Source organism: Microtus ochrogaster, linkage group LG8 (genome assembly GCF_000317375.1).
Source record: "Microtus ochrogaster isolate Prairie Vole_2 linkage group LG8, MicOch1.0, whole genome shotgun sequence".
In the NCBI taxonomy this organism is placed as follows: Eukaryota; Metazoa; Chordata; class Mammalia; order Rodentia; family Cricetidae; genus Microtus; species Microtus ochrogaster.
In genome coordinates, this window is record NC_022033.1 from 24,052,156 (window position 1) to 24,064,060 (window position 11,905).

Consider the following 11,905-nt stretch of genomic DNA (forward strand, 5'->3'; position numbering starts at 1 on the left):
GATACCGTTCCATTATCACCTAGCACTCTGAGGGACAGGGGCATGCTGAGACTCAAGGCTTTGTCTTGATGGCTGCTTGTGTATGTGTATGTGTGTGTGTGTCTGTGTACTCACGGGGACTTGACTAGTGAGTCTGTATCTGTGTGCCTGTGTGGATGAGTGTTTGACTGCCAAGTCTATGTGATTGATTGTGTGCCCGTGATCACATATGTTTCTCTTTGAAGCTGGATTGCTTTGGTTCTGGTCCATCTCCACATCTGTCAGTTACTCCATGGACTTCACGCATCTCTGTGTGTCTACATCCATGTTTGTCTCTCTCCTGGCGTATTGCTGCTATAGCTTGAATCTAACATCCTCTCCTGAAGCCCACGTTAAAGGCTTTGTGCCCACAGTGGTGCTGCCGGGAGAGCTGCTGTGGGTGCTGTTGTCTCAAGAGCCTGGCTTCCCTGTCCTAGAGGATGACAGCTAGTCCACAGATCCTGGGAAATGAGAGAAGCATTTACCATCGCAGAAGAGACAGGTCCTTTCATGGAAGGCTTAGGCCTTAATGACAAATTGTACACCATGTAACAGCAATTCTAGAAGAAAAAAATGACTAAAGTTATGATCTGGAGGCAAAGGAGTTCAGAAGAACCTGAGTGCCACCCGAGGCTCTGGAGCACCAGCCATGCTCACTGTGCCCAGAAACGTCGGGAAACCACGAGGTCTTCCTCTCCAGCCAGCCCAGCTGTTCTCAGGACAGGCTGAGGAGGAGGCCAGCTGTACCTCAGACTCATCTGGATAGTTCATGGGAATAAAGACACCCCCAACCAAGGAGGAAGTGGTGAATGAGACCTGGCATCCCATGGTGTGTAGGGACAAACAGCACTCACCAGCAACGTCATGCATCAGGGTGACATCCAAGAGGCTGAGGATTCCATTGACCACAGGACACACCTGACCCAGGGCAGAGAGGGGAGTGAGGCACAGGACCTCCTGCAAGGAGACCCTCAGGGAGGCAGCATGCCCACGGTGGAATATATTCAGGGATGCTTTCTACAGTCCAGAAGAAGTCAACCAATGTGTTTGGAGGTGTGGAAAGACGTAACACAGATGGCTGGATCACAGGACAGACGGACTGATGGATGGATATTTCCCATCTAGAGTAGCCAATTTAGCTCAGCCCAAGAAGCTCTAAGACTCGTGGAGCAGGGTACTCTCCCTTTGATCTCTTACCACGCCCTGCACCAGGCCAGGAATGACTTTAGTCAAGATGTCTGTGAGGCTGTCTATCAGGTTTTGAAGTAGATTGAGTCTGGAAGAAAAAGGCATGCATGTGACCCAGAGGCTTGGGGTTGGTCTGGAGAAGTTCATCAGCCACAATACACACCCAGTCTTGTCACCGGTAACTGAGACCAGGCCTTGCACACTCATGTCCCTGGCAGATTTAACAGCAAGGACCCTAGATGAAGAGAGTGACACCCAGACCAGCTGTGCATGTACAGAGGAACATAGAATAAGCACACATTCCAGGGACACAGTAGGTGCACAACAAGACTGGAATCCGTGAATGTATGAAAAGCACCTGGTTTGTAGTTGTCATGGAGATTCAATGAACTGATACATACAATGTTCAATATATGAGTTTAGCAAATGTGAGCTGTGGTGTGACCAAGTCCTCTACTCTATGAATGGCTGGGCCTTCTCATGGGGTAGTCAACTGGAACAAGCATCCAAATAGGTGCGCATCTATTTATCTCTTAGGAAGATTCTATTAATAATATCACATGGTTTTGTGTTGAAGATAGGCAAGGTGAGACCAAATTAGAGGAACCCTAGCCAGGTTCATGTCAGAGGTGCTCTTATTCGCCTCAACAGGTTATAAATGTTGGTCTTAAACCATATTCTATATTGCCTATCCAACATAAAATTGATCATCTTGGTTTAATAAGGGGTAAGTGAGCATTTATTCATCCATTTTACTCATCTACCAATACACCTGCCTATAAATCTTTCTCCCTACTCACCAAATGTCTTACCACCCACCCATCCATCCATCCACCCACCCATCCATCCACCCACCCATCATCCCGCCCATCCATCCATCCATCCACCCACCCACCCATACTTCCTTCCCCCAACATATCTTTCTTCCTGCCTCTCACTCCTTAATCCTCTCTTATTCCATCATTTTAGCCTGCTATCTCGGGGCAGGAGAACCGGCCCTTTGGCCTTACCCTTTAGGCAGTGTGATACGCAAGGTGCCGGGAGAGTTAATGCAGTCACCAATGACCAGACGGCTCCTCCCTTGAATGTCTCTCACGGCGTAGATCTCTGCAGTGAGATCCAGCTTCACAGCGAACTCCAACAGTCTTCCAATCAGGGGTCTGACAGAGAAGGCAGAGACAGCTCAGAAATGGCATCTGACTTCTCCCATTTCAAGGTCGAAGGCTTCTCCTCGGCAGGAGTGCCAGCCTCACCTTGACTCCATTTTTGTCACAGTGGTATTGATCTTTGTTCCCATTAGGGGAAACCGAGATTCAGAGAGATTGTGTGTTTTCCACATGACCCGAGTTTGTTCAACACATCGAATAGGTAAGGTTCGAGGCTCGGCCTTTGCAACTCTCCACAGCCACCAGGCTGTCCCTTTGTGAGTCCTCCTCCCACCACCACCCACCCTGGGACCTACTCACGTGTTCACTTTGAGTTCAAAGCCCAGAGGGATAGTGACGTAGAGGCGGTGGAAGTCATAGCTCTGCACCAGACCGAGTTCCAGCAGCTGGGGATTGGTGACTTTTATGCTAGTCGGGGAGAAACATTAGCATGTTGAGCCTCAAACCAGGGAACCACCTTTAAATTTGCTTGTCACGGAGGGAGAGCTGGACACCTGGGGTCAGGACAGCTTTGGAGTCAGAACCACCCGGGGTTCTTAGCCATGCCCCTATCATTTCCAACTTCCTTCTGGATCAGATCCTGACATACCCCATCCTCTGTTTACCTCAAGCTTAAGAGATATTTGAGGAAAGAGACTAGGTATGCTGGTTTGGAGCCTTTCAAAGAAAAAGGCTAACTTTTAACTTGGTAGGAAGATGAGTCATTGGGTACAGGGGAGGGTGGATGGCGGAGGGAGTGGTTAGAGGAAAGGAAGGAAAAATGGATACATGGATGGATGCGCTGTCAAAGGAAATGACAGGACTTGTTGGGAAGAATTCAGAAGAGGTGGGAGGGCACCTTCCCTGAGCCATGTATGGTGCCAGGTATTTACCCTTTTCTGGTCTCCTCCACATCCTTTCTCTGTGTGTATAACCCCATCTCACAGATGGAAAAATCAAGCCCAGGAGACCAGGTACCTGACTCTGGATCATCCAGCACAGACAGTCTTACGACAATCAAACTGAAGCCTGTCTACTGTCTCCAGGTCAGGAAGCAAAGGCTTGGGAGGCTGGGAATCCTGGCAATGGCTTTGGTCTGGTCTAACTAAGGACTCAGGTTTGGATATCTGGTCACTGGCAATAAGCGCCTCATTGTGGCTTTGTGCCTAGGAAGCTCTTGAGTGGCCCATGGGAAGCCCCACATCAGGTCTCAGTCACATCCCTTAGGTGATACAGTTGAGGAGGGTAGCCTAGTGACAGCCCACATTCCCCGGAAGGGATGAGCAGTGGGCAGAAAAGGCCCCAGGTTGGTGCTTGTCTGAGTTAGACTCCTGACTCTGCACCACCCTAGCTATGTGAGCACAGGCATATCTCTGTGCCTCAGTTTCTCCATCTGGGAACTGGGGATACTGGAGTTGACGTGGAAAGGTTGTCATGGGGATAATAGTTGCTCCTGGAGCCCAGGATGTGCCTTAGGACTGGGGGCAGCTCCAGGTCAAAAGGGCCACTGTTCCTTATAGAGTGGAGGGAGGCCTGGGGATTGAGCCTTGGCTTCATGTTCAATCCCCGCCCCATTCTCTCTCTCTGTAGGTATTCAGCTGTTAGTGGGAACCAAATCCCTCTTTGGGAAACTCACTCAAGGATGTTGTTCAGGATTGGGATTGAGGAAATCACTCTTCCAATCACCCCGACCAGACCACCGGCGTTGCTTCCTGCAGGTCTCACATAGCTCAGGAGAGGCATGTGTTCCAGAAAGCCCAGAATGCCCCCAGACAGCAAACCTTGGCTAAAAGCTGCAAAGTGGAGAATCTCAGGGTTCACACTGCTAACTCTGGAGCAGCAGTTCTCAGTCCATGGGTCACAACCTCTCAGGGTTTAAATGGCCCTCTCACAGGGGTCTGCTAAGACCATCGGAGAGCACAGATATTTACATCATGATTCATAACAGTAGCAAAATTATTACTATGAAGTAGAATGAAAACAATTGTATGGTTGGGGTCACCATGGCATGAGGAATTGTATTAAAGGGTCACAGCTTCGGGAAGGTCGAGAACCACTGCTCTAGAGCCTTAGCCATTCTTTCTCATTCCCCTTCTTATTATCAGGAAGTTGTATAGACCAGAGCACACATGTGCAAACACACACACACACCACACACACACACCGCACACACACCATACACCGCACACACACTGTACACCCCCCACATGCACACATACACAACACACACACACAATACACCACACACACACTGTACACCATACCACGCACACATACACATCATATACTACATACACACTGTACACCACACCACACACACATACACAGCATACACCAACACGCACTATATACCACACACACACACATACACATCCCTGAAAGACACTGTCGCAGACTCACTCACCATTTCTGAAGTTTGCAGCAATAAGGTGTGTAGGGTATGTTGTTACAACTGGAGTCACTGTGTAGGATGGGCTCGGGCTCAGGTGCATGGGCCGGTAGTGACTCATGGATATGGGCAGGTTCTGGTCCAGGTGCATGGGCCGGTAGTGACCCATGGATATGGGCAGGTTCTGGTCCAGGTGCATGGGCCGGTAGTGACTCATGGATGTGGGCAGGTTCTGGTCCAGGTGCAAGGGCCGGCAGTGACCCACAGATGTGGGCAGGTCATAGCTTAGGGGTAAGGGATAAGCCAGCTGGGCTGAACTCTGGGCCAGCAGCCCACAGAGGACAACGAGGCTCCCGACTAGAAGCATCTCTTGGTATCTGCAGAAAGAATAATAAGTCATCGTGGTATGGGTATCAGAGGATTCTCTGCACTGCCTGCCCTGTCCCCAGGTGTGGGGTTTCTTCCCCCCCTGAAGCCCAGGGAGTGATAACTAGCAACAACAGCTAACACTGCCATAGTGTTGTCTGTCTCAGGCCTCAGGCTGAGCCATTCAGTCGCCAGCTTCATTGTCACCACATCCTCAGATGCGGGCAAGGACAACCTCTAGTGCACAGTTGGAGCAGAGGCCCAGTGACTCCAGGCAGTCTCCCCCAGTGTCACAGGTTGCAGCAGAAAGAGGAGCTGAAGTCAAGCATGCCTGACCCAGAAGCTTCTATGTAGTTAAATGACCGTCAGAGTTACTCTGGGGCTGGGGCATGTGACTGTGGTGGCCTGACTCACTAGTGTGGATGAAGAGGCTCCAACGTGGCAGAGGCTGAAGATCTGAACTGCTCGGCCATCATCTCTGCTAAGCGATGGTTCTTTGGTCTTTGGATGGTTTGGGCCATGATGGTTTGTGGATACCGTCAAGAGCCATGGAATGTCCAAGGTCACATGACCATAGACAGCTTCTCAACTGTGATGGAACCTGAAGTTCCTTCCCTCCTGCCTTGACTTCGGGCACGTTGAGAGCCCACTGCTCCATCAACGTTGCCCTTTCTAGGAAAGGTGAGTGAACAGAGTCCTTGCCCCTGACCAAGGCCATCCCTGTATCTCTTGGAAGGCCCCCAGTTAGTGACGGTACCATCTGCCAGCACAAGCTTACAGTAAGGGGCATGGCCTCCTGCTCCCCAGAGAATCCGTGGAGCAGAGGAAGGGGCAGGTCTCACCTGAGTCTCGAGGTCTCAGCGGCTGTCCTGGGCTTCTTTTCTATCTGTTTCTGCTGAGGAGCTGAGGGCCTCTTTTATAGAACCAGACTCAGGAAACACAAGATTAGATGATGGGCTTCTAGATAATTCCCAATTCTGCAATCTGGCAGTGTCTTTCAGGGTTCTGCAAAGTAAACAATTACCAATCACTTAATCAGGTGAGTCAGCTGTTTGATCCACGCGTTAAGCAAGACGACTAGAGATGGCAGGTTATTAGAGACTTCATGGTCCCATGCATGAGGATTACGTTGGAGATCCACGCTCATGAGTGGCAGGAAGATCAGGCTTGGAATGGAGTGGAACAGCCAGAGTAGCCTCGTCAGGAACTTCATTCTTTGCTCTCAGTCCATATCCTTCCGAGGTCGCGTTCCTTTTCTCTGTTTGGTGATGTTTTGCTCACCCACTACATATGGCCTTCCCAGCTCTGAACAATCCCTTAATTCCATGCACACATGTGTAGGTGTGAGGGCACACGTGTGTGGATGCTGTTTTCTAAGTCGCCGGTGCATGATGGTTCGGTGCTTGTAGGTCCTCACCAGATTCCTGGTAGGGATGCTGCTTGTTTCCAGAGGAGAAAACTGAGGTCCAGCTAGGGAAAGTGACCCAGAGCTCAGAGCAGCGTTAGAAGTCAACTCACTGGATAGCAATGGCATATAAATAAAGGCAGCATGGAGCATGTGCAGGTCCTCAGAGCCCAGGGGTGGGAATGAGCTTTGACAATGGGAGCTGGGGCTCAAGTGTGAGGTGGCAGGACAGAGAGACACTCACACTCGGTCTTTCTCCCAATCAGCGTACTGGGAGATGAAGCCTCTAATTTACTCGCTCTTGGCTTTCCCACTCACACCTCCTACTTCTAATAAAGATTTGTTTGGGTTGGAGGGAGGACTTCCTGGTTAAGAGTGTTTGTGGGTCTTGTAGAGGACCCAGATTTGGATCCTGGCATCCACCCCACTACTCTAGTTCCCGTGGATCTGATGCCCCAATGTCTTTCCTCCGGCACATGCACACATAGGTGGCGCTGTTTCAGGAGGTTATGGGGCTGTTATGCGTGGGAGCTTTGCTGGAGGAAGTACATCACAGGAAGTGGGTTTTGAGATTCTGTAGCTTCACCTCACTTGCCATTCATTTTCTTTGATTCCTGCATGTTGATAGGCATGTGATCAGCCAGTTTCCTGTCCCAGCTGTCTGTTGCCATGCCTCCCCACCATCGCGGGCTTGCCCTCTGCGACCATAAGCCAAACCAGATTCTGCCTGTAGGTTGCTTTTGGTCATGGCATTTTAGCACAGCAGCAGAACAGTGGCTAACACAAGGACTGTGTTGTTTGCATGGCTAATGCCATCATAGTCATGGGTGCTGTTGGATGCGTCAGCCTTTGGAGCAAATTCACCACAGAAACAACATTCCTCAAATTCCTCCATGGAGCTGTAGCTAATCAAGTTCTTTCCAAATCAGTGTCTTGCCATTGCCCATTCTCTGAATCTTCTGGCAGTGGCCACTGGAGCCTGTACAGATGCTGTGGAGGCTCTACAGTCCTCTTCATTGAGGTGGCACGGCAAGCCACCATGGCTGAACCAACACCACCTTACCATCTTCCAAACCATGCTGCCTCAGCCTCCACTTAATTCATCCCTGGTGGACCACTGAACCCAGAGCTAGAATGCAGGTATTTCTCAGTTTTCATTATTTTAGATTAGGTCTCTTGGTGTAATCTCAGACTCGCAGAGATCCACCTGCCTCTGCCTCTCAAGTGCTGGGAGGGGTTGAAAGGTGTGTACCACCACACCTGGCAAACTTAAATCCCTTCTGCCTAAATGTTCACAGTGGTCTCCTATCCGTGCAGCTTCCCTGTCTGTGGTGAGTAGGTACATGTTAGTGCTTTCACAGGAGAAACAGAAAAAATGAAAACAATCCAATAAGCTGAACAGTACTAAGCATGCCCAAAGGGGTCCCTCGGGCTGAAAGAGAATGGAAGTTAGCAAAAGTGCAATAAATAAATAAAGAGAATAAATAGGTAAAGAGAAATAAAGAACATCTTATGAGTAATAGGGAAGTATAAAAGATGGTAAGGCAGGTGGGAGGCGGTGCACACCTTTAATCCCAGCACTCCTGAGGCAGCGGCAGGCGGATCTCTGTGAGTTTGAGGCCAGCCTGGTCTACAGAACGAGTTCTAGGGCAGCCAGGGCTACACAGAGAAACAACAAAAATAACAAAAAACCCCCAAATCTAAAAGATGGTAAGACTGGAAGGTGGCTCAGTAGGTAAAGTTCTTGCCTTGCAAACCTATTGCCTTGCACAAACTGAAGCTTGTTCTCCAGAACACACATACACACATAAACACACACAGACACTCACACTCACATATACAAACATAAGCACATACACATAAACACACATATACATACACATATACACACACATAAACATATAAATACACACACACATACACAAAGCTTGGCATGGTCGCACATGTTTATAATCCCAGCATTAAAGAGGCTGAGGCAGATCTCTGGGACTCACTGCACATCAAGCCTAACCTTCTTGGCAAATTTTACACGATCGAGAGACTTTCTAACAATAATGTGGATAGTCTCTGAGGGACATTAGCCACCACACACACACATACACACACACAAATACACTCACATAAACACATATGCGCCTGTCACGCACAAGACAGTGTGAATGTGTTTTTGCCTGTAACTCTTTTCTCCTTCAAAAAATAGAGAGACCATTTAGAGGAACAATGATATAAATGCAGGTAATGAAGGGGCCTAGCCAGACCCTGCCCTAGGTCTCTAGAAGCAAGGCTCCAATGGCCCCTCATAGGGCATCAATGTGCAGTTTCCTCTGCAACCACAAGAGGGAGGTGATCTACACTCTGGTCCCCCCTGCCCCCGCCCCCCCCCCCAGGCCTGTGAAAGAACTTTTTTTAGTTTATTTTTTTATTTAAAAAAGGAAAAAAACCTATCTTTCTCACTTTACATACCATTTCCACTTCCCACTCCCTCCCCTCCTCCCACTCCCTCCACCTTCCCCTCAGCTCACCCCCATCCACTCCTCAGAGAAAGTAGCTTCCCGTGGGAGTGAACAAAGTCTAGTACATTGCTTTGAAGCAGGACCAAGGCCCTCCCCACTATATCTAGGCTGTGTAAGGTGTCCCTCCAGAGAGAATGGGTTCCAAAAAACCAGCACAAACAGTAAGGATAAATCCTGATCTCACTGCCAGTGGCCCCACAGTCTGCCCCAGCCATACAACTGTCACCTGTATTCAGAGAGTCTAACTCTTAACCATTTATGCAAAAGGGATTGGTCTATCACCTCAATGTCTGGCAAGGATTTGATCTCATCTCCTCACATATGGAGACTTGAAAGCCCAAAGTCAAACCGCTGGTGAGCAATGGGTCTATCAGACAACAGCAGTCAAGGTCCGCCACTCAGGTAATTCGCTGCAGATGGAAAACTCTTGGGCTCCCGGCAAGTCTAGTACTTTCGAAACAAACAAAGAACAAGCTGGTCTCTAGCACAGGATGCCATCAAAACTCCCTACGTAAGCAAGGATGACCTTGACTTTCTGATCCTCCTGCCTCCACCTCCCGAATGCTGGGATTGCAGGAATGTACCACTTCCGTTTTACACGGTGCTACGGGTCGAGTCCAGGCTTTCCTTCCTGGTAGGCAAGCCCTCTAATGATTAAGGCTCGTACATGCCCAGACTTCTTTCTGGAAGAAACTTATTTTGAGTGTGACTAGCGTCCAGCGGGGCACTAGCGGTAAGTATACTCATCACTTTCCTGACATTAATTATTGGGCCCTGAAGTAGGATTGTGGACATATCAATAAAAACATAGGAGATGAGGATGTAGCTCATTAGTTGAGTGTGTGCTGAGCAGGCCCAAGGTCATGGGTTCATTTGGAAGACATTGTTCTGATATTTTCCTGTAGTTTTTTTCACAAGGTTTCTGTGGATTTCAATGAGAATGACCCCCACAGGCTTATATAGTTAAATGATTGGGCCCTGATTAGTGGAGCCGTTTGGGAAGGATTAGGAGGTGTGGCTTGTTGGAGAAAGTGTGTCATTGGGGGTGGGGCTTTGAGGTTTCAAAAACCCATGCCAGGCCTAGTCTCTCTGCCTCCTGAAACCTTTGAATCAGTTGTGAGCTCTCAGCTACTGCTTCGGATCCATGCTTGCCTGACTCCTGCCATGCTTTCTGCCATAATGATCATGGACTCACCCTCTGAAGCTGTATAGCAAGTCCCCAATTAAATGCTTCTTTTTATAAGTTGCCTTGGCCATGATTTTTAATCACAACAATAGAACAGTGATTAAAATAGTTTCTTAGATGAGTGTTTATTGAATATATTTAAAATAGAAAATTTCAGTTTTTGTGTTGTAAGTTCAACATCTGAGAGTCCTTGGGTACTTCTCAAATGTAGGAGCCATATTTTCTTGTTCCTTTGTGTGCCTCATACATTTTACAAATATAACAATTATTATATTTTGCACATGTGAACGTTTTGTCCGCATGTATGTCTGTGCATCATGTGCACACAAAGCTCACGGAGGCTAGATCGGGGTGCCAGAAGCTATGGTTCTAGAGTTACAGATGGTTGTGAGTCACATGTAGGTGCTGGGAACCAAACCTGGGTCCTTTAGAAGAACAGTAAGTGCTTTTAACCACCGAGCCATTTCTCCAGCTGCTGCTTCGTGTCTCTGTGCCTCATACTTCAAAATATAATACAACCACTTTGCAAATTGAATTGTTCCTTCTCTCCAGAGGTTTTTTTGTTGTTGTTGTGGATAGTGGTTGTTTTAGGTGTCTGCCTAATGACTGAACTAATCTTAATTCTGTAAGCTTCTCTTCTGTGTAGTGTGTGTATTCCTAGTTGTGCTAAGAGTGGCTGTCTTTTGCATACAGTGTTTTGACCCTTTGCTTGGCTAGGTTAAGATGAGCCTTGGGCCTGGGACACTTCCATGCTTTCATCCATGGTGGATTCTGCTCCGTGCTGTGAGTTGTCTGCAGCAGCCTAAAGAGTTCCTTTCCTCTTCAGACTCTGCTCTCAGGTAAAACTGGATCCTTGGTTTTGCCAGAGAAAAGGATCCCAGCAGGAGCTTGTATGAAGAGAAATTGGATTTTATTAAGAAGGAGATGCTTAGATTTACAGACGGGCGTTATGAGAGAGGAGGCATTCAGGAAAAGACTGAGGCATACTGAGCAATGGTGTGGGCTTCTCAAAGTGGAGCCAGGCTTCGTCTTCAATATAATTGTCATATATGCAATTTTGGTAGGTTCTGAAAGTTTTGTATTAAAATTGTTGCCAAGGAATTTAAATGAGGTAATAGCATAGCTCCTGAGGTGCAGCAGACAAGATTATGGTGAATAAATAACTTCTTAGATCATAGGGATGTGAGAAGTTAGTGTATTTGTGTCTCCATGTATAGTATTTTTTTGTGAGCTTCTCAGAAAGTATCTGGGGGAGGAGTGAAGCTCTGCCTGAGGCCGTATGCAGCCTGGCCTTAAGCATGGTTTATTGGTGGTCTAGCATTATCACCTGAAAATATTTCTATAGAAAAGGCAGTTTGTCTCTATGTTATAGCAACCTACAGAGAAAATGCTATCCATACCAGAATTACTCTCAGCTGCTGAGAGTCTTCAACCAAACCTGAATGAGGAGTAGCTTTTCCTTCTAATGACCCACAACGTTCTGTCCTCATTTTCTGTCTTGACTCAGTTACTGCATGAAAAAGAGGCCATAGCATCCGTGCCTTGCATGGGGACCCTTCTGCTCTAGAGAATTCTTCTTCACTCTGCTTCAGTGTGTGTGTCAATGGCTTCAGACATGCCCAGCTTTCAATGTGCAGACTCCACTAGGGAGGGACAGGACTCTGTGTGGCACAGAGGGTGATCCTGGTTAGTTGC

General features: G+C 48.1%; 1 protein-coding gene across 1 annotated transcript; it reads right to left on the reverse strand.

Annotated features, from left to right (window-relative positions):
• Positions 1–537: 537 nt before the first annotated feature.
• LOC101983736 (BPI fold-containing family A member 5-like) lies at positions 538–5,107 on the reverse strand. Its single transcript, XM_005363107.1, has 8 exons — positions 4,968–5,107; positions 4,756–4,826; positions 3,988–4,144; positions 2,673–2,780; positions 2,217–2,366; positions 1,216–1,294; positions 873–936; positions 538–578 (listed from the first exon to the last, which is right to left on the reverse strand). The coding sequence occupies exons 1-8, from the start codon at positions 5,105–5,107 to the stop codon at positions 538–540; spliced, it is 810 nt and encodes a 269-aa protein (XP_005363164.1).
• Between the last annotated feature and the right edge of the window lie 6,798 nt (positions 5,108–11,905).

Excerpts from the sequence above, each read along its gene's own strand:
- LOC101983736 (XM_005363107.1), bottom strand. The coding sequence starts at position 5,107 with ATGCTTCTAGTCGGGAGCCTCGTTGTCCTCTGTGGGCTGCTGGCCCAG. Across the intron at positions 2,367-2,672 it reads TTTGAACTCAAAGTGAACAC|ACCCCTGATTGGAAGACTGT; the intron begins GTGAGTAGGTCC and ends CTTCTCTGTCAG. Across the intron at positions 937-1,215 it reads CTGGCCTGGTGCAGGGCGTG|GTGTGTCCTGTGGTCAATGG; the intron begins GTAAGAGATCAA and ends GCCCTGGGTCAG.